Genomic DNA, 25,774 nt, shown 5'->3' with positions numbered 1-25,774 from the left:
AGTTTTGCTTAAAATTTCCCAGATACTGTAATATTTCCTCAGAACTGGTGAGAAAGCTTGTTGTGCCTCTCTGTCCAGATATGTCATTACATTATTACACTAATGCAGGAAATTTTTAAGTGGCTCAAAGAAAGTAACTTTCCAAAGTACAACAGCAGGTCCTCTTGTTGTGATCCTGCAACCTTATGGTTACAGGTTTGGTTCATCAACGTTGTGGTCAACACTAGTTTCTCGCTCTCATTTCCACCTTTGCTGATAAGTCAGTCAAGGGATTTTGGTGGCTTACTTTGTCATTGCTTTCGTCCAGGAAATGATCGCTGTCCTTGAGTCTCGTTACATAATTCTCTAATTAGTCTGTTAGCTCATTTATATAATGCTTTTGTATTTTTTTGTGGCGAGATCACTGGTCTTTGGGGACTGTCATTTCTTTGATTAAATAGCGCTGCTATGATAAGCTATCCTTGTTAGCTAATTCACAAGAGAACAAATTTGTGACAAAACCCAGTGTGGTACCGTATTAGGTGATGGGATGGAGGTTGAAGTCAGAGCTGAAGAGGCAGCAGTCTGTGATTAATTTAGCTTTGTATGAGTGCGTGTGCATGCGTGTGTGAGGACTTTGCCAGAGAAACGACCTTCAAAACTGCAGCTGAGACCCACCACTGTGAGATCGACACAACTAAAATTTTATCTAAAAATGGCATAGCCAATGAGTTCAGTCTTTTTACGTATTACTTTTTTAATTAAATTTTTATACCTGTGATCCCATGATTTACACACAACTCTGTTCCGAGATCCGACTGGAGCAGAGGCTTTTTTTTTTTTTTTTTTTTGCCGTTTCCAGGTGACCACCTGCAAACGCCTGAGGGGTCTGTATGACACAGCCCAGCAAAGGCTGGCCAATACATCTGAGCACCATCCCCCCTGCAAAAGCGCTGCCAGAGATATTGGGTCCATGCAAAAATTAATATGAAGCAAAATCATGTATAAACAGTTAAAGGCATGTTTTCCTGTCAGTGCAGAAACTTCAGAATGCCTTCCACAATCCCGAAGTAAACAATTTTTTCAAACAAAACTGAAATACGTGAACATTTCTAACTTCTTGAAGCTAACTAGTTTAAGGCAACTTGTTTTTTGTTTACATCTCAAGCGTCCTTTATTCATTGCATGCTAACTTTGTGGAAACCATTTCTTGAAAAATTTCTCCAAATCATAGCAGTACATGGTGCAGATCTGTACTGACAGACACAAAGACCACACACACACACACACACACACACGCATGCAGAGGAGATTGGAATATATTAGATCAGCGCTAAATATACAGCTTGTGGTCTATGCGACAGCCCTGGCACCTGTTTGCCGCTGGATGGACGTGCCAGGGGCTTTAAAAGGAAGAAAATGCATTGTGACCCTAAGCAAACACCAGCTGCCAGTCCTGTCACTCCGCACCCTGACAGATAAGGTCAGTCTGAGGGGAATCAGGGTTGTGCAAAGCTGAAAACAGGACTCCCCACTGTGGCCTGAGTTGTGGGGCTCTCCTGGGTGTCTGAACCATGGGTTCAAACTGCTAGAGGGTGCTCGGCATTGTCCTGTGGTATGGGATAGAGCTGGAATGGTCTCCAGTCAGGTCGCTGATGAGAGATTCATCCTTCAATGTCTTTGTGCAGTGTGGTGCCATGTGATTTGTAGGGTGAGCTGTAGTTTGGGTGATTTGGTGAAGACAACTAAATGCACCCATAGCCCTTCACGTCAGTTTGGGATGGGATATGGGCCTCCTGAATAGATGTAAAGCCATACTGCCTTTCTTCCCAGATCTCAGAGAATACAGTCATTTGTGTATGTCCTGGAAGATGACTATATGCTTCGTTTCCACAAGGCCAGGTGTGGAGGTCAGCTCAGCACAGCTGACCAGGTCTCTAAGAGCAAGTCGGCAGCCTCATTTCCTGACTTTCTGGGTACACCCAGGGCTGTCTATGATGCGTGACTCTTTTGACAAGGGTCAACCACCACCACTCACCAGCCATGTTGCACAGTCCTTTTTAAAGTGGTGTACCACTTTATAAAGCGACAAATTGTTCCTCTCTTTTCATCCAAGTGCGTATATTTGGGACATGGCATTTTCCCTTTTTGTTTATGCCTGGCTGAAAAGTGCAACACTGATTGTAAAGTTGTGAGGTCCTGATTAATTTGAAATAGATGTGGAGCACATCGCCTCAGCAAACATAGTGTGGTGTTTTCAGGGAGGCAGGCTGGTGACATGGACCCAGATGACCGGAGCTTGTAGCCATGTGTATCACAAGAATGTTGAAGGAACATTGTCTGCAGGGAATATCATAACAGTTTTCCTTACTTCGGCACAGGTGTCTGTACGCTCAACCACAAGAAGTACTTTCTTTTGTGTATACACACACATATACACTCTAACATTCTTGTGTTCTGCCACAAACACAAAGTAATGTTTTTTTTGTTTTGTTTTTTTTTTTGAATAAATTGCATTACCTGTGAATAATGCTGGCTTATATTGGTGTAGTATTGGTGCAGTGCTTTAATGGGCCATTTTTTATTTAAGCAAGCAGAATCCCCCATATTAAGTGGTCATAAAGCTGTAAGTGGTGTGCTGTGTGGCCAAGAAGCGAGGCTACATCGACCCCCGCCTTCAGAATGCTCAGCCAACCCAGCCCTCCCCTCCCCTCCCCTCCCCTCCACTGCCCTGCAGGGAGACAGCATTGCAAAATGAAAAGATGTGATCTACATTATGATGTTAGTGTTGCAGGAATGGCAGAAAAACACTGTGCAGCCCTTCCCTCCTGCCCTGAACCTGGGACACACAATGAATAATAGAAACCAAATGTAGCAAATGTTCAAGTGGTTTTAAATTCACTTCCCTAGTTGATACATGTGGTGATTTAATGACTCCTATTAGCACTGATCTGTTTGGCTGTCCCAATACCTCCCGGGTACTGAGAGAGATGTTGGTATGTGAGGTGTGTGAGATGTGGTACTACTTTGTGTCTAAAAGGGTGCATTGGGGAGGCAAAATTGACAAAACCAACATAATACTGCTTCCCATTCTAATTTCACTGCATATGTATGTGATGTTTCTTTTCCCAAATTCTAAACATGAAGTCATCTTTTGGGCTGAAACAAATGTGTCGTTTGTGTAATTTACAGCACCATATTTGAGCTTGAACCTAGGTATGAAGGTTTGTTAAGATGAGATGTTTCAGTTAATGTTGTGTGTGCTGTAAGCACAAGAAACAAGATGAACATACAAACAGATGTAGACACATGTTTACAGGATGGCAGCTATAGATACATTCTTGCTTTTCTGTTACTTGTGCGATCATCACCTTTCTTCTTGGGTATTATATTTGTGGCCAGCAGCAGGGGGTTGTTTATTAAGTTTTCGGACAGTTATTGCTTGTTGTTTACGGCCATATGTAGCCGGCTTATTGAAATATTTCAGCTTATTATATTTTTGCAGGTTGGCTATATATGGCTTGACCAAAGTAATTTTGCCAGGAGGTTATTGTATTGCTGAAGGGGGATGTATTGCCTATTATTTTACTGGAAAGCTGATATGCCGGGCAATTACAAGTGAGCTGCTCAGGCACTGCTGAATGGTGAGGGTGATATGGGGACGAGTGGTTCCTAATATTGTCAGATTTGTATGTCTGTTAGTCGTACCTGCAGCTGTTCCTGTGGATCAGCAGGTGACACTCAATTGACACTTGACATTTGTTTCTTGCTTAATGTCCATTTGGTGTAATCATGTGCCGCTTAATGACTGACCACATATATGATGGTGGTCCCATAACATTATAATGGAGCTGAAATTCTTATCGACTAGCGACTCACGTGTTTGTGGTGGTGCTGGTGTAAACAAACCTACTGTGCTGCCAGTCATATTAAAGTATAGCACATACAGTTATGTACAGTACATAGTACTTGCTAATGTTACATAAAGCAGTAACATGGATGTTTATTTACTATACTGTACTTTTTGTTATTTTAAAGTGTACTCTTTCTGCTTATTAAAAAAGTTAACTGTAAAACAGTATGCTGTGTTACTCTGGCAGCAGCATCATAAATCTCGTGTTCACCATGTCTCTTGACTGCATCGAGGCTATACCATGTAGGTTTGTATAAGTACACTCTATGATGTTTGCACAACGACAAAATCACCTAAAGATGCATTTCTCAGAACATATCCCTGTCGTTAAGCTACGCATGTCAGTACTTGTCATTATCTGGTCTTTTTCATAGAGCACCTGCCTTGGGCACTTGCTGTTATGGAAAGTGTTTAAATGCAGTAACTTAGCACATTTGGCTGGAGCAGTAAAGCCATGCATGTCAGTGGCGGGCCGCACTTGCATTTAATGGGTGAAGGCACTTTGTGATCAGTACAGTGATGCATTATGGGGTATCAATAAGGACAACCACTTGGCTGAAGAGGCTCAACTTTCATAATTTAAACCTTTTAGTAGAGTGTAGAAGTGGGAGTATGAGGTTGGCTGTAGCATTGCGATTGCAGTGGCGTTTGTTTTGTTGGACAAAAAAGAGATGGGACCCTGGGTGTTCCGTTTTCCTCAAAGTGGACTGAAGTGTCCTTCAAATCATTCCTGGGTGTATGTATGAAAAGCATTAATGCCAGTTTGCATTAAGCTCCCAGTTGTATAACTTTCAGAGTGAAAAGTGCCGGAAACATTTAAGGTTGCTACTGCGTTCTGATGTTAATATTACATATTATTCAATGGTTGTTGTTCCATGTTCGGGGCAAAATGGATTAGTTTATGTTCTGCTCTTTTACACTGTTAGGTGGAGCATGTTTTTGCAGCTACTGTATGTGCAAGATTTTCATGCAGAGGCGCAGTGCATTCACATACTTTAATGCTTTCTATGCATGTCATATGCTCATGTACTACAAAAAAAGTTTCTTTGAAAAAAATATGTGCCCTCTGTCCAAATTGGACATAACAACAAATGTAGAGCAACATACAAGACAAAGAAATTTGATTTCTAGATCATGTGGAGTATGAGTCGGATGAATACATTTACACATGTCTTACTGTGCTTTTCAGATGATGTTTCAACTCCTTTTCTTTGCACAGTTTAACTTTGTGGGGAGGATCCTGGGTCCGCGGGGGCTGACAGCAAAGCAGCTAGAGGCGGAGACTGGCTGCAAAATCATGGTGCGAGGGAAAGGCTCCATGCGAGACAAAAAGAAGGTAAGGTGTGAAAAGGGGGTGGGGTTCCTGGGTGTCTCTTGAACATGACATGAGTTTGCACACACAACTGGATGAGATTTCCTATGATACTTGAATTGTAGGAGTGTTGATATCTTGAGTGTTGGTAATTTAGTTAATTTAAAAATATATATTGTTTAAATGAACAGCACTCAGGAAGCCTAATGGTGTGAATCCTGACAATGTGACAGTCGTCCAGTTGGTGGTGGTTTTAATGCCAGCTTGCAGTGTTTTGATGGCCTCCATGTCTGGTCAGTTACAATGGAAAATTAAAGGTCCTCAAATTTAATTGAGCTCCATTACAGCAGAACAGTTTGTGTGTATGAGTTTTAGGAGGGAAGGGGATGCAAAGCTGTTTCCAGTCTATTAAAAATGATTACACTAATCTATTCATGATGTTTCAAGACTTTATTCAAAAGTTCAGTGTTACTCTTAGAGATAATCTAATTAAAATGGAGGAAAAACAATTGCAAGATTTATAAAATATTCCCGTGTGTTACCTTTAATCACACACTTCCAGTTTAAGCCAGTCTATCAGAAACAGTGTGTCCCAGTATCACATTCAGCGCAGTATGATTTACATCACTCTAGGATCAAACTCCATATTCACAGGTATAGTGTAATGTTTGGAAAGATTGCAGAGATACGGTTTACATAAGTGGCAATTAAAGTACTGAGCATGAAGGGAATCACTTTGTTGCAGGAGTTACAGGACTGATTTTTAGCCAAATAATTAAATTGCTCAAATAACCAGCAAATAGGTTTTGAATTATTAATTTAGCAAGCTTTTGATCTCTTAATAGCAATAAGCTAAAATACTAAATAGCAAGCTTATTTAACTAAAATGTAACTACTAACTGGATTGTCTCAATCGCTTAACTACATACTCATACAGTATTTTGCAAGGATCATGAAGAAATGTCAGTACAAATTAAAAACAGAACAGAGCTTGATTCTGAATCACATGTTTTGATACTTTTTCTGGTCACTCATGTTTTTGCGCTCTCATCTTGCACTGGGATTTTTGGTAACGGTACAAATCTCTGTATAGTAGCTACTTGTCTGTTCCCAGGTGTGGGGTGAATTTAAGGTTGTCATCCATGTGAAGCAAAACTACAGGAGATGGCAAATATTGAAAAGCTCCTTGGTGGTCTTGTTCATTTCTTTTGTTGAAGTACACAATTGTTTATGTCATTATTGATTCATATGTTCAGCATGAATGTTGGTCTCAATTAGGTCAGTGTGTACATTATTTTGTTATGTGAATCGTTTTTTTCATTCTGTTGCTGTGTGGTGAATTCCTTGAGGCCGGGAGCACAGTTTCACACAAGCAGTATTTGATGTGAAGAGCGGCACAAGGGCAAGCCAGAAGCACATCAAAGGCCTCTCTGCCTTTTTCCTTGTTTTCATTGTTTTGTTTTAAGGCTAATTGGAGGGGGCGTTTGTGCATATTTTGATTCTGCATTGCAGCTGAAAAGTTGGTGGTAGTGAATATGGAAAGTCCTTCAAAAATGATTCATTCAAACATTGCTATCAAGGTTACAGGTGATATGTCTCTTTACAGGTCTACAGGGAGCCCTAGTGGTAAAAGAACTACTTGCAAGCATAGTCTTCTTTAGAAGGATGCTCAGTGCAAAGGGTTCATAAACTTCTGTAGGTGAGCAAAACTCAAATCTTCTGTTTTAAAACGGGGTCCTGAATTTTTTTTTTTTATTACCTAGGAAGAACAAAACCGGGGAAAGCCGAACTGGGAGCACCTCAACGAGGACCTACACGTGCTCATCACTGTGGAGGACTCTCAGAACAGGGCAGAAATCAAACTGAAGAGGGCAGTGGAGGAGGTGAAGAAACTCCTAATACCAGCAGTGAGTAGTAGTCTCTTTAATTAATAAAAAAAAAAAAAAAAAAATCATACAATCCCTGATGGCAGAGGGGGGCTTCGTACCATTCTGTACATTTGTACTTTGATGGAGGGACTGTGGAAACAACAGGAAGTCACTCTGTGTATATAAAACTCAGTAGCTATTATCCCAGTTGTCTTGGATCTGTCTGGATTGTTCTCATTGTTTTCCTATAACAACAAACAGGGCAACTTTTTTTTTTATCTTGTTGTTAAGGAACTGGGCTTTGAACTAGTTACTTTTACCATTGCAGTACATGTCAAGATGTACAAATAGGTAATGCTTTAATGTGTATGAACAATGCTGTGTTATTGTTTACAGCATCCTCCCATCACTACTTGATTGTTCATGTTTCTAGATATCTTGAGTTTACACAGTCAAATCAAGTTGTATCTGACCACCTAAGGTTACAAAGCTGTCAATGATTATGTGTGGAATTCAGGAAACTCTGCTTTTAAAAACACAGCCTAGCTTCTGCTTAAATAGGCAAGATGACCTAACTCTTCCATTCCTGGTTTTAGCAACAAAATGAAATCTGTTAGAAAAATCAAGTCACTTAAAACCATTTATCATATCTGGCCAATGTGTGGGAATGCTGTGCTTCAGTGTGGAATGTCGGATGTCTCTTCTACTAAGGTGAAAAGTACTGTGTCTCACTTGGACACGGGAAGTTTTTTTTGTGGAACCTATGATGTCATCAGTTTTAGTCATACTATGAGAGCAGGGGTGAGCAAAAGTGCATGCAGTTTCTTGGACATGCTGAGCTTGTGACTTGAGATGCACCAGTCACACATTAGTCTTTCCTGAGCCCCACCACAGCCCCTCAGTTGAACCTGACTTTTATTGGCAGAGGGTCTTGTTCTCAAAGTGAGAAGCTTCAATGAACATGAGCCAGGCTTAAGCACACAGGGTGGCTACATGGGAAAGCCTGATGTTCTGGCCATGACTAATGTTTCATCCTGATCAGTCTGGATTCTGATCATCTGATCAGCTTTATTTTTGTTCTGGAAAGACCCAAAGAAGTCCTAAAAATGAAATGGGTGCTTTGAAAGTTGAATATAGGTGTGTAAGTAAATTTCTTTCCATCACATATTTTATTACATCTTAACTGTCACAGAAATAACATACAGGTGGCCTTCAGTGATCAATGCAGCTTCAGTACAATGGTCTATGGATACCAGCACATCTGGATTTCCTCTTTTATGTTGCTGGTAGTGCAAGTTGGCCATTGGTTTTCAATCTGGTCCTAGTAGCACCCTGCAAATGATTTGATCCAGTTGTTTACACTTTACTGAGATGTTGATTGCGTATCTTGCATCATTTAAATAATGTTAACACAAACAAATCACTTTTATTTCTTTCGGTTAAACTGAATTTGTCCCCCCCGGACTTCCATTTGAAAAGTTTTAAAAAATATATTTCTCTCTCTCTTAAGCTTAATGGGACATGCTGGTAGCATAGTGGTTAGAGCTGCTGCCTTTGGCCCCAAAGTTTGCAAGTTCAAATCTCACCACTGGCTGTAGTACCTTTGAGCAAGATACTTACCCTTAAGTTGCTCCAGTAAAATTACCCAACTGCATAAATAGGAAAAAAACTATGTAATTTAACATTGTATTTCACTTTGGAGAAAAGTGTCAGCTAAATGAATAAATGTAATGTATTGGCCATAGATTAGTTATACCAACACCACATTGCTTTTAAATACATCAGTGAAGTAGGAGTCATCTTCTATAGTCTTTTGTTTAATGTGTGAACTACACAATCAACATCTTAATCATAACAAAACAATGTACAAAGGGGTTTGCAAAGACCAGAACTCATGTAGAGTTTCTCTGAGCCATAGCCCCACTGACTCACTCATTGCTAGGGGCTGAAGGTATGTTTTGAGTAGAGCCCTGTATGATCCTCGGATTGGCTCTGACCCTTTTCCAGGGCTAGGGAATGTCTTTGTTTCAGATGATAGGGGGAAAACTCCCGTTCGCATCCCCTTTAACCCCAGGTGGTCTTCATTCGGTGGAATTGGCTTGGTGACTTGCCTGTTTTTTTTTTTTAATAAAAAGCTCATCCCGTTGCCTGCTGAATGTCACTGAAAACTGACCTGAAAACACAGAAGGTATTTGAAAGAGTGAGTTATGGGCAAGCTTCTTCATCCCTTATTTTGCTTTTTGTTTGTTTTTTCTTGCTCAGGGAGATGCCACTGATCCTATATTCATAGTTGAGACAAACTGTCTAGTAATCACAAATTATGTAATAAAGAATTCTACTTTTAATTTTTTTGGAAACTGGAGGTGTTTTAAGTGCTTATTATTATCTCAAGTTCTTATTGAAAACAGCTCAGCAGATGTCAGCCAATAACCATGATGGTCATTACCATTCATGTCATGTGGTGTTGGGCCCAGCTGAGGCTAGACTCAGGCAGCACACGGGAAAGGCCCGAGCTTGGGGACAGTGCTGAAGCCTTTCCAGTGAAATAATGAACTGTGGGAGTTCTTGAATAACTGCCTTGGCTGCATGGAACAGGGGAACACACACTGCAGGTGTCCTTGCAAAAGAAAGCTGTAGACTCTGTGTGTGTGTGTGTGTGTGTGTGTGTGTGTGTGTGTGTGTGTGTGTGTGTGTGTGTGTGTGTGTGTGTGTGTGTGTGTGTGTGTGCGCGCGCGCAATCGGTGGGATGTTGAAAGACCCATGTGACAAAGTTCTCTTGAATTGATGGCAGAAGCTTTTGAGGAGCTTTTTTATTCCCAAAGTATGGAAATCTTAACCACAATGTTGAACTGATTGTGTGCTGTGTAATTAAACATTATAGGTGTAATTTTGTCTGCGTGTAGCATCTGTGTTTGCTGAGTGAATAAGTGGTTCAGTTATTCTTTTAAAACCAGGGAAAGTCAGAGGCGATAGATGGATATTGTTCTCCCTCCTTCCCTGTGGATTTTAGTGGTTTGTTAGATGTGGACAAAGAGACTGAGAGAGAAAATAGGGACAGTGGGTAGTGTAGTGGTTAGCGCTGCTGCCTTTGGCTCCAAAGGTTGCAGGTTTGAATCCTGTATCTGGCTGTTGTACCTGTGAGCAAGGTACTTACCAAAATTGCTCCAGTAAAATTATCCACCTCTATAAAAGGGTAAATAATTAAGTAGCTTAACATTGTAAGTTACTTTGGAGAAAAGCATCAGCTAAATGAATAAGTGTAAAGATTTCCTGTTTTCTTTTGGTGGGGGTGTGTGTATGTGTGTGACATGGTGGTGTTCTATGAGACAATGCTTCCCAGAGGGCTCACTGTGAATAGGGTGCAATAGATGCATCCCTGTGACAACATGGGAAAAAGAGAGATTTAAATCCTGAGTCAGATCAGGTTCTGAGGGACAAAGAGACCATCCATAAGAGACCATTCATCTTCATTCTCTTGTTCTCTCCTTTCGTCCTCACATTTTTACCTTCATTTTCAAGTCTTCCTGGTCAACAGAATGGTAGACTTTTTGTTTCACACACTCATTTCAAACCATATTGATATAATTTAGAGAGTCTGCTTGATTAATTTGTAAGGTGTCCAGTTTACATCATCTGATGCTGAAAATGAGAAGCATCAAAGAGAATCTCCAGGAGACTTGAACGATGTTTAGTGAGCAAAGGATGTACCATGTTCACTGAAACTCTCCAAAGGGGGCCTGCTGGTGTAGCCTCAAGTTAGGCTACTTTGGATGTGAGCCTCTGCCAAACCACAAATTTAATAATAAAATGCCCGTTCCCCAGAGAGAGCTTTGCTGCCACTCCTGCCTCAGGATTGCTTGAGGTGTTTTGGGAACACCCATGAAATGTTGTCACACACTTGGTGTGATAACATCTATAGCCCAGGCGGAAGGAGGTATGAATTGCTGGAGGACGAACACAATTTCTCTAGAAACACACACTGTCATTAGTGTGTTTTTACAGAGTTTCAGTGGCGCCCTGAGCAGTGGACCCCTTTATGGCACCAGACAGCTTCAGCCCACACTCAAGGACATGGGTCTTTTTAATGCACAAGATGTTCGAAAGAATAGTTTGCACTGCAAGATCTAGAACTTTTGATGAATGTACGTTCAGCAAGTTTGAATGAATGATCTGAAATGTACATTATATAAACTGTGATAGAAGTGTTTTGTGTTTTGCTGTGCTTGTTTACTCATCATCCCAATAAACTGAGGGGCATCTTTAATTCCTGAAAAAGTACTTAAAGTCCTTCAAGCTACAGCTCTGAGATACTACATGTCTACTGCTAAATCACCTACATAAGGTCTAATGTTGAGAAAGGGACGGACATGTCTTCAGTTAAACTTTACATGGCACATAGGCTGATGGGATTGCTTAGGTCTGCATAGGATGACGAATATGTCAATGTTCATTTCTGCTTTAGTACAACACCTACAGGATGGCTTCAACTACTTCTCTCCAAAAACAGGTTAGAAGAGTTTCCTACAGGCTATGGCATGAATGTGTTGCATGTTCATTGCATTGTAACTTGTATGGAGTCTGCCGAGTGTAGTTGTGCTCAAAGTCATTTTCACACACAGGCGTGCAGAACGGCTATTTCTTCTGATTTCTCCCAAGGGAAGCCTTTCAAAGCTCCTTCTGTAATGTGGGGCCCCCGCTCATTGAAACAGGAGCTTTTATTGCAAATTTAAACAAATTACACAATTATTCCAGTGGAAGCTATAACCATCCGGTCACCAGTCATTAGTTTTGTCTTTGCTGCCGAAGCTCACTGTCTATCGTGGGAACGATGAGGATTTGGTTGCGAGTGTGGTGTGTGTCTTTTTCTGGGGGAGCGCTTCCTAAGGTTGTATCGTTTTCTTTGTTGCGTTTGGATAGAGCAGGCAAATGTAAAAGGCTTCCCCGTGTCTGTCGACCCCTTCAGCTGAAACAAAGACCCCCCCCCCCACCGATGTAGGAAACACCTAACTGATAATATCAACTCTGCAATCACATCGTGGCAATTAACAGAAGTAGGCAGTGGGCAGAAATACATAAATAGTGCACTTCTAGATTAGAGGCATCGGTTCATCCTCTGCATACATTTTCTCCCAATAGATCCCCTGCATCTCCATCATCCTTGACCACACAGGCCTTGGCTTGTGGGGCTTGTTTAGCAGAAATATTAGATATCCTTTTACATTTCAATTTTTTATATTTATGGGTTCTTTTTTATCATACCAGTGTATGGGATGATGGATTGACCACAAGTGGTGGAAGGAAGATGGATGTAAGCAGGACACTGGGGAGAGACCAACAGACTGAAGGGCAAAGGAAGTAGGGGGGTAGTTTGTTTCGCTTCATGTTGGGAGACCATCACAGAGGGATTTGATCCATTCATCCTTGTGCTGTAGCAACCGACCACGCTCATGGACAGAAATTCAATCCACATGAGCCTCAAGCCGGAACTTTAACAAGTCACTCAGCAAGCTTTCGTTTCTGTATGCAGCACTAACACTGCAACACCCACACTCTACACTCTACCAGCAAATATAAGCCAAGTCTGCTGTAGCAGCTCCTCTGTCTCAGGTTAGACATTAATCAGGGATCCATCATAGATAATTCCCTGCAAACAATTTTTCTGTTCTGTCCTTGCATTTGCTACCTTGGAGCCACAGAAATGTGGTTTGGGAGGCCCATATAACTTTGTTTATCTCAGTCTATAATTTAAGTCAACCATCTAGACCCTCACCTATGAAATGGCCGGGAGAGTATGGACAAAGCTCATCTCCGCATTCCCTCACTTTGTAGGCAAAACCACCAAAATCTGGAGCCAGAAGCTTCTGCTGGTCAGCTTACATTTATTCATTTAGCTAATTCTCCAAAGCGACTTACAAAGTTAAGCTACTTACACTGATTTATCCTTTTATACAGCTGAGTAATTTTAATGGAGCAATTTGGGGTAAGTACCTTGCTCAAGGGTACTACTACTGGAGGTAGGATTTGAACCTGCAACCTCTAACCAGTGCAGTACCAGCCACCACCCTCTCTCTCAGTTCCTTCATGGTGTCTCTAAAGGAGCTGTTTGGTGAATTTTAATATGACTTGTATTGAAATCCTTAAAGCATAAAGAAAAACCCTGTCCGTGACTATGGAGTGTGACTGTCAGCTACATCTTGTACAGCACTTCACACTGCTTTGTCTCTCAGTTGTACCCGGGAGATGCCAGTTGCAAACTGGCAGAGATGTACCTTCTCGTGGGCTGAAAATCTCTTGAACATTGCAGTCTGATTTGTAATGTGGGAAAGGACTGAGGAATGTGGGTGAGAGTGTGTGAGTAGCACTTGTGTGTTTAAAAACTCAAAATGCCTCATGGTAGTTGTGCATTCCTACCGCAGGAGCTGTAGCTGATGGCGCCGTGCGCTTTGGAAATGGACTGTGGGTAGACTAGTGGAAGAGTCTGGTTTATCTATTCAAAGAGTGCCATGCCGCTGCACAATCCCCCCCTCCCCCACGTAGCCTGCAGGAAGCAGCAGCATCACACCCAGAGCATTCCCCAGTGTACAGTCATTTCCAGTGATGAGCCCCCTGTGTCTTTGTTCGGCAGGCCGAGGGGGAGGACAGTCTGAAGAAGATGCAGCTGATGGAACTGGCCATCCTCAACGGAACCTACCGGGATGCCAACATCAAGTCACGTAAGGATGGTCTCTCTGGTAGGGAGAGGTGGGGCTAACGAAAACCCTGCCACGGATCAGGGGTCTCAAACTTTTCTGCTTTAATTGGAGCCATTTCTCTTGGAAGTTCCTTAAACTTTTTACACTTAAGTATTTCTGCAACAGATTGAACAGATGGGGTAAAAAGTTGTCAAATGACTGCTCTGATTGTGTAACCAGGAGCAGAGGTCAGAGCAGATGACCGCTCACATGGCCCTCTTGAAGTTCAGTTCAAGGCCCCTGCCTTAGATTGAGAGCGCCGATAAAGTGCTGGCGCTGGCACAGTGCTGCATTTCCTGATTTAGCCCGTTTTTCTTTCCTTGCTAATAGTTTGTAGATGACACACAGGGTGTCACCCTCAGCATTGGGGTTATTACGTGTTACTCTATCAGCGCTTGCAGTACGTGGAGTATTGTATTGAAATGTGAAATCTAAAAATACACCGAAAACTCAATATCTGTGATAGATGAGAGAAATCTCATGTAAGCAGGGTATTCTTTACAACTGCTAAAATTGCTACATTATGACAATGATCCCCCATCCCACCCGTTCAACCTGCAGCCTCGCTTGCCTTCTCCCTGGCCGCAACCGCCCAGGCTCCACGCATCATTACGGCCCCTGCCCCGGCGATGCCGCCGGCCGCCCTGCGAGCCCCCGCACCCGCTGCACCCACCTTGATGCCCCTGATCCGGCAGATCCAGACTACGGCCCTGGTTCCAGGGGCCACACCGCACCCAGCGGCTGCCCTGGTCCCCCAGGGGCCTGAGTCTGGCCTCATCTACACACCCTATGAATACCCTTACGCACTGGCACCCACTGCTTCCATACTGGAGTACCCCATTGATTCGAGTGGTGTACTAGGTAAGCCGCGGCCCTGCTGGAGACCCTTTGACTGGGAGATGTGAATGTTTCAGATGGATAGCTAGCACTGTTGTCAAGCGTCACATTTACCTAACATATTGACTTTGTGGACCATGGTTAGCAATGGGGCTTGGCAGTAGTAATGCAGATTGCAAGTCAGGCAAGGACAGTATGTGATGCTTCCCCCAGGATGGACGGTGTGAGTGCTAATTCACTTCCTCTATTCTCTAGGTGTGGCTTTCCCCACGAAAGGTTAAACACATCCAAGAAGGGTCTTACCCCAGCCATTTCCCACCCCAGTGTTAACACCTGCTTTGTTTCACAGCTGGAAAAGGGTGTTGGCCAAGCAATGCAGTCAGGCGCTTGGCTCTGCACTGCTGTTTACACTGACTGAAAGTCTTTGCTGACTACTATGATTTGTTAATAAGTAAGGAAATAATCTTTTGCTTTACTAATTGCTTAACTTGGTGCAGCTGTTTTCCTGCTGACTGGCTTCAGTGTGTTGTCACTCTTATCAGCTTATTGTTGATCATATAAGAGGTGTAGGGGCGTGGCCTCCTCCTGCACCTGATTTATGTGACTAGCGTGGCCTGCAATTGCTGCTGATGTCATCCCTTGTGGAACAAGGACCCCAGTGAACACAGACTGCTGTCACGCGCAGCTTCAGGGCGGGATTTCCAGTGTCTTAGGTCACACTGATGTCTTTTGTGCGCTCCTCTGTTTGAAGAAAGCCACTGTTGTGCCTTAACATCTATTTCTGTTTTTATTTTCTTGATTTTGTCCATTCGAAAAAAATGGCATTAATGGATTATGGTGTGTGTTTAGGATGAATGATATAACTGTGTTTTGGTGTGATGTTGCTGTTATAGCAGGTGCTGTGGCCGCTAAGGTCCGAAGGCATGACGTACGAGTCCACCCTTACCAAAGGGTCGTGACCGCTGACAGAGGTTAGTTTAGCTCCAGTGTTCGTGTTCATTTGTACCGCTGCCCAGTGTTCCTGAGTGGAAGATCTCACACACACACACACACACACACACTGGCTCTGCTCTGATGGTGTGCATGGTCCTCAACACCATGATTTAACTGAACAAATTCTCTCTCATTGGGCTCCGACACATGCAATAATACACATGTGGGAAGTATTTTCTCATCATTTGTCAATGAGACTTTGTTCCTGATCCAAACAAATGCTTTCCCCTGGGGTGTAGTTTTCATTGCATGTGTCTTTTTTTAATTCCTGAGAAACTTTAAGTTCCTGTGAGATAGATATAGGAGAAGAGGACTGATGTCTCTCTCACACACACATACACATACACACACGCACACACAAAAAATAACCTTGAACAGAATGCAGTTGGTGCCTCAAAACAAAGATTGCATTAGTTGTATTGACTATTTAAGCAATTATTTTTACAAAGGCTCACTGGGCTATAAGCTTAACCAGACACTTAAGGCATGTGTAGGGTATCTTTTTTTGCACCAAGGGGAACAGATAGGCTTGAGTATGACTTTACCATATTAAGCAAGGACCATCACACTGAGCAATTACACACAAATTACTTGAGTAACATGGAAGAAACAAACAGTCAAACCATTTGTAAGCCCTGGTCCTGCATATAGCAGAGACCAAGAGACGTTTAAATGCTCATGATGTGTTACGGTGGCGGATTCGGAAAGGTAGTGTGCTGATCATTTGGTAATTGTGACTAAGCCAGTGCAAAGCTCACTAGGGCTAAAACAAGTAACACACTAAACATCCCCAGAGTTTCACAGCCTTACTTCACAAGGAGGTGTGAGATGTTTGGGTTTTTTTTTGCCCAGCGGTGTGTTTTGGCACCACCTCTGCGGTGCAGTGTCACTTCACACATGCCTCTTCATGAAGCCACTGCACAGTTTAATTACTGCTTTTTATGACTGTAATATTGTCATTTCTCTGTGTTACACTTTGTATGTAGATATGTGTTTGTGTGTTCTGTCCCCAGTCAGTGTGTGTTATGGAGGAAGTATTTTAGAAACATGTCAGAAGGAGACTAATTTATGTGGCAGTTAATGGCCAGTTTTGCAGCCATGTTGTTAATGGCCTCCTGTACTCTGTTTCTGGCTCTGCCTAAATATGTATTTAATTGACTATAGTGATAATGTGTACAGAGTGGGGCTGCAAGAAATAGTGAACATGGATTTCATGTTGACTAATGGGCTGCATCAGATGGCTCTTGTAGCATCTCTGTTCTCTAACACAAAGTTTTATGTGCATGTTTTTAAGTTATGACACTTCGGAGCATAATTAGTGTTGAAAAAATGTACAACATGGACAGTGTTTTTACCTTAACAGAATGTAATGAACAAAAATAAGAAAATGACACCAGGAATTTTTAATTATTTTATTTATTTTAAAAAAAACAAGACTAGCACATATACATGCCTGTGCTGGCAAGACCTGGAGTTGATCTGCAGGTGTCTGGAACCTGATGCAGATGATGCCATAATCTCTGATTGTAGAACAGTTAACATGGATTAAAATTTAAACATTTCATTCCAGTAACATGACACACTGAATCTAATCTCAGTAACATTAAAGTGAAAGGTTAACAAACAGATGGCTGGCGTCTGCCTGGAAACATGAAAACGTGTTTAGAGGTAAAGTAGCCGGGTGGAGCAGGCATCTAATTTAGAGCAAACCGAGATGGAGTCATTTACATGTACGTACATCTACTGGACGCCATGGTAAATGGCACACGTACCCTCTTTATGACTATCTCCTCAGCCTTTGTCTGACAGGTAGAAGACATGGTGAGGTACCTCAAATCCCTAGGCGTGGCATGGGCAGAATCAGAGCAGGGTCAGAAAACACACATTGTGGGAGAAACAGCATGTGTCCTTGAACAGAGAGAAAGTGTGTGTGTGTGTGTGTGTGTGTGTGTGTGTCCTGTTGTACTTGACATCTTCCACTGTGGGCTTCTGTCTTCAGCTGTCCTTACTGTTCAGAATTTTTTTTATTTTAAACAAAGGAAATAGTTTTTTTTCAGTGGTTTAAGTATACGTATATATGTGTATTTTGTGTGTGTATGTTTTTTAAAAGAATTATACAGATTAGGGGACAGGATTGTATGTAAAATGTCAGATTTTATTTACGCAAAGCAGGAAAGATTCCATATCTGTTTTGTGTAAGACATTCAAATTGCAGTATTAATATTTTTTGTAGATGTTCATACAGATTACTTGAGCCTTCAGTGTTCATATGCAGTTCTATCTACTATACCATGTTTTGTAAACTGTAGATGAAATTTTTTTCTTTTTTTCCCTCAGAAAGTAAAAGCTACATCTCTAGTTAGTATTTACGGTTGACTTGTCCCATAAGACCTATATTTTTTTGACGTTGTTGTAAATAGACCACAAATACGTGAAAGGCAATAAAGTTTTATTGAGTAAAAAAAAAAAAAATAAACACTTGTTTTTTCACTTAAATTTTTATGGTTGTAATTTATCGTCTCAAATTTTTTCTGTAAATTCGTGTTTTAATGACACTTGTGAGTGTTGGCATCCATCATGGGCTGCAGTTTCGACGCACCGCAGAGCGGTCAGACACCGTCAACAAGATTACTTACGAATCCCCTTCTGTCTAGATGTTGTTTATTGACCGCAACTAACCATTGCCTCATGTTAAGTAGTTTAATTTCATAATTGATTTTATTTCCCACCTTTTTGACACACGAGAGTGGGCTTGTCTGCTGTGATTTTAGAGGGTCATGTAGATGATGTCAAACTGCTGATGTTCTTATCTGTGATTAGTTTTGTCATATTGTCATCCAGTCATCACTAGCTGAGACTAATCTCCTCTATCTTTTTCCTTTTGTTTCCTTTTCTCTCTCTTTTGTTTGTTTGTTTTCTAACCACCCAGCTGCCACTGGCAACTAACCTATGACCTTCTGACCTCTGAACTCTTCACCCAATGACGACCTGACCATTGCCTGCCGCTGACCAGCTCTCTGGCAAACATCTTTTCTGCCGCTTTGCGGTTGCGAGGCCAGTTGAAGGTGCAGCTTTTCACCCTAACCGTACGACGCAGCAACTCAACACCGCCAAACCTCCACCCCCTTCACCTCCATTGTGGCCCTTTCTGGTCAGGTGATCTGGGCCTTGAAACCTGCACTGAACTGTAAAGCAATAATAAGGTCCAATTGCTCCTGCCATGGCATGCCAAGTCAAATGTCACCGCCAACCATGCCCACTGTTCTCCAACCCCCAGAGGAGAAGCAGAATGACGGAATGTGGGAAGATGCCCGAGGAACAATTCAATTCTGCGGTCACTCTCTACCCCCCGTGCTACCCTCCAGGAGACTGGCCATGACCCTTCGTGACTAGCTAGGGTGTCGAGTGTGCCGAGTGATTGGGGCTGTCATGCTTTTACCTTTCTGTAGCTCGCTCGTGTCAGTAAAAACACGTTACTGGCTCAAACGGACACTAGGGAGCCCCCATATCCATGGAAACCAAGCGAAAACCAGGCAATCATGAGTGTTCAGAGGGCAGAAAATAGGTGGGTCCAAACCTGAGGAACGGGTGAGGGAGAGCAAACGACTGACAGTCAGCGGAAAGGCACAAGATGAAAGGTACAAGCATCTCTCTTCCCATTACTCAGCAGCATTATTTTTAAACGAAGGCATCCTTGTTTTTAAGGGTGTTAAAGCCATGCTTGCCTACCTGCTCAACATGTGTTAAAACTGTTACTGAGTGTACGACAAAGAAAAACACACACGTTAAGAAAAATATGTACTTTTATTATACAGGGGTGCTGCAGAAGTGTAAAAGTATATTTTTCAGAAATGCAGTCTTTTGTATTTTGAAGAAATGTAAAGTTAAATAAGGAACATAGAAGCCCTTTATTTCATTACAAAAATTCTTTCTGTGAATGGAGATGTTTTGAAGACCAAACCAGCCTTTTGTTTGTTTTTTCATTAAGCATTTACAGTATTGAGAAAAAAGAAAGTGCCTTACTTTACCGATGGTTTTGCAGTGTGGTGACCTCAGCTCCAGATTGAGTACTGGTGTTAAAGGTGGAACTCTTTGGCCTGCTGTGTTTGTGGCTGTGAGTCAGAGAAGCGAGCCTGTGGCTCACAGTACACACCACTTTCTCTCTGCCTTGCCCACACTGAGGAAAAACATTCTGCTCTGTGTTGCCTTTTCTGTTGCTAATCTTCTCCCCCAGTTGTTTGAATGACGTCTTACGTTGGCATGTGAAAATAATCCACTGGCTCTTCAGTTTACGGACAAAGAAGGGACTGGAAGCCTGTTCTCGACTCCAAATTTTGTGCAAAGTGAATAGAATATCTTTGATATATTTACAGGTTGTATTCTAAAAATCTTGAATACAGCTATAATAAAAAAAAAATTGCAAGACAGCATTTTAGCTTGATGCTATATTGAAATTAAAACTAATGTAAAATGTCCACTTCACATACCCTTATTCAGTGCTGATTGTTGTCATCCTCTGTGTAGCATTCCTTGCCTTTTTATTGATCTCTGTAAACACTGTGGAATCAAGTTGACAGTCTACTGCCATCACTCGGTGTAGAGGGTAAACAGGTTGAATTTTCTCCACAACAGACAGTTTTTACATAAGATGAGTAGAAAAAATGCAAGTAAACAAAAGTTGTTCGTAACAGGAGGAGCCAACAGAAATGTGTTTGTAGCGTGACACTAGTATTCACACTGGGTGTATTCTGACATCAAGGAAACTTGTGTTGTGCTCAGCTGGCAAAGTTTCAAAATAACACAGATGAACTGATGGGTGTTGAAGTTCGCCACAGTTGTCCTTGACCCCCCCCCCATATGTGGCGATCATATTATTCAGTGTTAATGAATTCATGAACAGTCCGGTATTTGCACAAGATTGCGCCTTTAATTTTTAGGGTTTCTGTTTAACATAAAGGAGGAGCGGCTTCCTTGTCTCCTGCAAATGGAATTTTGTATGAGCAACGAGTTTCAAGTCCTGCTGCAACGCAGGAATTTTCACAGGATGGCTCCAAAGAAGCCCCTTGCTGTCGAACCCTAGGCCAATGCAGAGGTGTCGAGGCAGCAACGCGGGCAGAGCCCCACCCCCTCCCCCCACCCCTTTACTTACTATGCAACAGATTGGCCTCCACTGTTACACCCACTTCTTGCCATATGTCTTCCTGTTTTGTATTTATTTTTGTTTTCATATTTTTGGTTACAATTATGCAGTGCCATATAACACTACTGCTACTCTGTTTTTTAAGTTTGAAATCCTGAGAGATGACAGAGGCTGAGTTACCTGTCGTTCTCACGTTGAACACATTCATTAGCGGGTAACACTGTCATATCCAATACGCTTGACTTTTTAAGTCTCACCATGAATTGGATTTCCAGTATTATATTTCTCTCGGTTTGATGGATGCCTGTTTGACAGGTGTGTTTTTTTTATGTGTGTCGTGTTGTGTGTGTGTGTGTGTGTGTGTGTGTGTGTGTGTCTGTGTCTTAAGTACTTTTTTTAAGCTGTTGACAGAATGTACTTTTATTTTTCTTTCCCCCCCTCTGCTCCAAGCTTTGTAAAGTATCCAACTTATTGCCTCTGAGAATGGAAAAATACGTGGACATATTCACAGCTGTGGCTGAAAGTCTTGTATTTTTCTATCCTGTTTTATACGTGTGTAATAAATGACACCCAATGACTTTATTGCTAAATCAATACCGTTATGACCATGGAACGGTGAGAAGCCACTGCAGCTGAAATGTACAGGTTCTACCCCGGTGGTGCCTGTTTTCCTTCCGTAATCAGGACCTGTTTGCCTTATTGTGACTAATGATTCGCTCCAGGGGATTCGGACCGCTCTTCCGAGTCGGAAGCAGCCGCGAGAGCAGCCTGGCCCCGGGTTCCAGGTGGAACACGTTACCTGTGAGCTCTCGGCCTCCCCTGTGCGTCAGCAGTGTTGGCCGTAGCACCGCGTTACGGAAACAGCTGCACGAGATAACACGTATTTACAGTGCCATCGCAGAGTGTGTGTGTTCACTATATTTTTTTTTTTTTTTTGTTTGTTTTTTTTCGGGATGCTGTTTAGAGAACCAGTGGTATTTGCACCCTGGATCAAAAGTCCCTTAATGACTGGATGAGTGCGTTAAGTACCTTCTGAAAGGTCTTTATTTCAGCGTAGATTCTGTGTTGCTTGCTGTGTTGCAGCCACTTTCGCTGTAGGGTTTCACAATTAACCTGTAGTATTATTTTAATAAATGTTCCAATGCAAATGTACTAACAGTGGACAAAGGTCTGATTCATTAACCACTCGAATGTCAGTTTCAAATGTCTGCTTTGGTTGTTTTAAAACATGAATTGTGTGTAATTAAAAAAAGAGTGAGAAGCTTAACTTTTTAGAATGCTGAACAAAATCATAACCCTTTGTACTGGAAAGCAATAGCGGAATATTGATATCCTAGTGAAAGAATAAATAAAACTAACTTTTGGTGCTCTTTCTCTGTGGCTATTTAATGTGCCTCCGAGCTAAAGTCATGCATACTAATCACGGATAAATGTTTAACTGCTATCCTTCAGTAATAAAACACGTCGCAATGAAAACTGGAACGCGGTGAAATTCCACACGGGTGTGGAGCCAGAACTCGAGCAGAGAACATTTGACACACTCCCCACACACAAACACACACACACACACACACACAGACACAGACATCGTAAACTCGGCACAGATACTGTAAATGGAGAGCGGTTTTTTCTTTTAAATTTTTGCATAAACACATTTAGCGCATCCTGTGCAGTGATGACGATACGACTGCGTTACGCGGTCCATCCGCAGGTTCAAACACATGTGACGCCTCGGTCACGTAAAACCCAGTCGATGGGATCCAGTCAGACGGTGCTTGCAGCTAGAGGCCGAAGGGGACGAGATGATATCGCTGCAGTGTCGTGGGAATTGGTCTTCATTCTGTCTCGCATAAACGAGCAAAAGTGGAATAAATGATTACAGATCCCCAACACAAGCACGCGTGTGTCTACGAAATTGTCTCTTTATCCGCACCCCGTGTTACTCCCAGCATGCTATGCTCCACCTTGAGATCGGTGCCGCGACAGGCCAAGTTGTGTCAAGGTCGCGATCCAAGTCTCGGGGGCCGAGAGCTGTGAGAAGCCTGGAGCAGGAAGCGACCCGAGCACCATGCGGCGAGCCGCGCGCTGCTGTCAGGCATGTCCCACTGCGCCAGGCATCTGCCCTCATCATCATCGTCATCGTCCCTCCAAGGACTACTGACTGGCCGCCCTCTCCTCATCGCTGCTCTGTTCCTCAGGGCGACGGACACATTAGGAAGCTGATTTCTCCCCAGAGCGGGAATCAATCAACATGAAATATTCATCATCTTTTCTCCTCTCTCATTTGCATGTGGGTGGCAGTGGTGGGGAGGTTGGGAGGGGGGCACTCAGAGGGCCCAGGGCTACATCCTGGCACTCCCTCAGTGCTCACGCTGTCATTGCGCAGAGCCCGGGCTAATGAGCTTGTGGCCCGGTAAGCAGCTTGCTGCGGCACACGAACCGCAAGCAGGGCGGGGGCGGGACCCCTCCGCACAGGATTTTGCGACTTCCTCCGACTCGCTGGAGCGCATATCGTCCGGCCCTTCCGGTGTTTTCCAAGAATTATCTGAGGAAACCAACTCCAGTCCTTCCGAGTGTAAACTACTGTCCCGACACACCTCAGTTTTTATGCGCAGCTGGTCTTTGGCTTGCGACTTGAACGATGAACCTCAGTGGGGCAAGTGGTAGGGAACAAACAAGGTTTGCTTGAGACTTTCATGTCTGCAGCTATGTCTCCTTCTCTCGATGTAATGCATAAATTGTACTTTTGCTGAGATGTACGTCGCTTTGGACAAAAGCGTCTGCTAAATGAATAAATGTAAATGCGACCGGATTCCGTTTCAACGACCCCTCCGTCGTAAGACGAAAATCCCCTTATACGACCCATACAGACGTACAAACAATTAACATAGCATGAATGCTACATTGTGTAATGGTGCTTTGTTTTCTTCTTCACTCATTTCATACTTTGTTCATATAAAAGTACTAATATAGAATAATAATTATAATAGTGTGCTGTACATTTTCGTGTTGCAGTTATTTTCACTTTTTCCACTTTTTAGAACTTATTTTCGGTTTTCTCTTCTGCCTTTCTCCCCCCAGCACCTCCAAAAAACTTTTTTTTTCCGCTTCTAGCGAAAACTTTTCAAATAAGTCACGAGTGGGAATCTCGAGCAAAAGCGCCAGGGAAGCGGAGCCGTTGGTGGGCACCCAAACAGTTGGAAACGCGGTTCGTCGGGATGCAAAAATAAAATAAACGGGGGATGTCATAAGTCGAGGACCACGTCTATATTTGGCAAATCTCACTTTGACGGTTAAAGCTCAAACTTTACCCCCTTCTCTCCACTGACATGCAGTAAACTGGGTCACTTTGTAGCTCAACCTGCATCTAAGTTACCGCAGTGAAGGCAGGTAACTCATCGCTCTCTAACAAGCGGGAAGTCGCCGTGGTGATCCGCCAGTTGGCAGGGTGCCACTACTTAGGCTGATGGATGGGTGGGTGGCGGACTGACAGGTGATCTGCCAATCAGCAGGGTGCTTGTTGCTCACACACGCGCATATACACTCTGGGCGTCTACCACACACCGCGTGCGGACCCCCGCAAACACCGCGTTCGCCGATCTGACTCGTCACGGCTGTGATCAAGCAGGCGCCATAAACCACGGAGGTCGCCGTAGTCGGGCCACCTCACCGACACGCTCCTCGAACCCACGGGTGCTGCGCTCGTGGCGACGAGAGGAGTGGGCCCTCGAGGGAGAGGCGCCTGAACCCGGGCGGAGACTGTCAGGCGCAACGTTTCCACAGCGGGTGCTTGGAGGAGCTACGGCCTCTCAGACACGCCCACACACATACGCCAGGAACAGATGAGCCAGAAAACTGAAGAATGGAAACATCCGTTTATAAAGGAGGTAAGAAGCTTTCGGAGGGACGGGATTCCTTCCTGTTGGCCTGTTGGACCTGGATTTCTGCTTCCCCCCGCGAGGGGGACGGCGCTCGGGGACAAAGACGCCCAGTGTCCAAACTGGCTCCAAAGGACTGGAGAAGGACTCGTCTCAAGCGCACGGAAGGGAAAAAAGTGACATTTGCGACATGTTAAACGTCCTGTGATGCATCCTCCTGAGACCCAGCAAAAAAAAGGCTTCCGGACACGGTTGTAGAATTTCTAGGAAGACGTCCAAGCCCCACCCCCAAGCTTGTGGTGTCATCTAAAGAGAATTCCCTGTATAAAGTGGAGTGGGATTCCCCGCTGGGATGCAAATTGACGTTTAACACGCAACGATTATTATGTAGCGTCGAGCCGACACCTTTATCCGGTGACTTACAGTGTCAGATACTCGGCAGAAAGCAACCCGACAGTCGACAGACACTCTTACACGCAGTTTAGAGTCAGCAACTGGTCCTGAAACGCTGTGGGAGGAAACCAGAACAGCTGGAGGAAACTCACACAAACTGCCCATGGACTGACTGGTGATCAAAACATGTCCAACCGCGCTGTCCGGCTGCTGAGACGCCAACCGTAACCGCTGTGGCAACACAATGTCCACAGCTGCTTGTCCCAAGCGGGGTCGCGGCGAGCCAGAGCCTAACCTGGCAACACAGGACGCAAGGCTGGAGGGGAGGGGACACACCCAGGACGGGATGCCAGTTCACTGTAAGGCACCCCAAGCAGGACTCGTACCCCAGACCCACCAGACGGCTGCGCCACCACACCCCGTCAGCTGTGTAAATCATAGTAATTTATTCTTCTCATAAGATTACTTAAAGATTTAACATTTCAATCTCATTAGTTTAATATTTTATACAAAAAAAATGACAATCCTTACAGGATTCACATACTTCCAAGCAGCAATGTGTGTATATATATACTGTAGGTATATATGTCTGTCTTTGTCCGGATCAAATAGCACCCAGTTAAATATAGTTAAATGCAGCTCATGACAGCGTAGAAACTGCAGAAAGTGTCAGAATCCAAGCAAAATAAATGCACTATTATTATTATTATTATTATTATTATTATTCTAA

General features: G+C 43.2%; 1 protein-coding gene across 2 annotated transcripts in view; it reads left to right on the top strand.

The window, feature by feature from the left end:
- The window catches only part of LOC108934889 (protein quaking-like), a 32,053-nt gene extending 12,550 nt beyond the window's left edge, over positions 1-19,503 (top strand). The window contains exons 3-8 of one of the 2 annotated variants that reach the window (XR_001966172.2): positions 5,112-5,228; positions 6,968-7,111; positions 13,698-13,785; positions 14,365-14,664; positions 14,896-15,091; positions 15,534-15,588. Coding sequence is in view for 1 of the 2 variants with exons in the window: in XM_018753077.2 (XP_018608593.1) it covers positions 5,112-5,228; positions 6,968-7,111; positions 13,698-13,785; positions 14,365-14,664; positions 15,534-15,611; positions 18,563-18,579 (744 nt within the window). In the remaining variant the exon portion in view is untranslated. Of the gene's footprint in view, positions 1-5,111; positions 5,229-6,967; positions 7,112-13,697; positions 13,786-14,364; positions 14,665-14,895; positions 15,092-15,533; positions 15,612-18,562 lie in introns of those variants that run through there. The other variant, XM_018753077.2, reaches the window with a different exon arrangement.
- Positions 19,504-25,774: the final 6,271 nt, after the last annotated feature.

This window comes from Scleropages formosus, chromosome 3 (assembly GCF_900964775.1).
Source record: "Scleropages formosus chromosome 3, fSclFor1.1, whole genome shotgun sequence".
NCBI lineage: Eukaryota > Metazoa > Chordata > Actinopteri > Osteoglossiformes > Osteoglossidae > Scleropages > Scleropages formosus.
The sequence above is the reverse complement of the archived record's forward strand: the minus strand, read 5'-3'. Positions and strand labels throughout refer to the sequence as shown.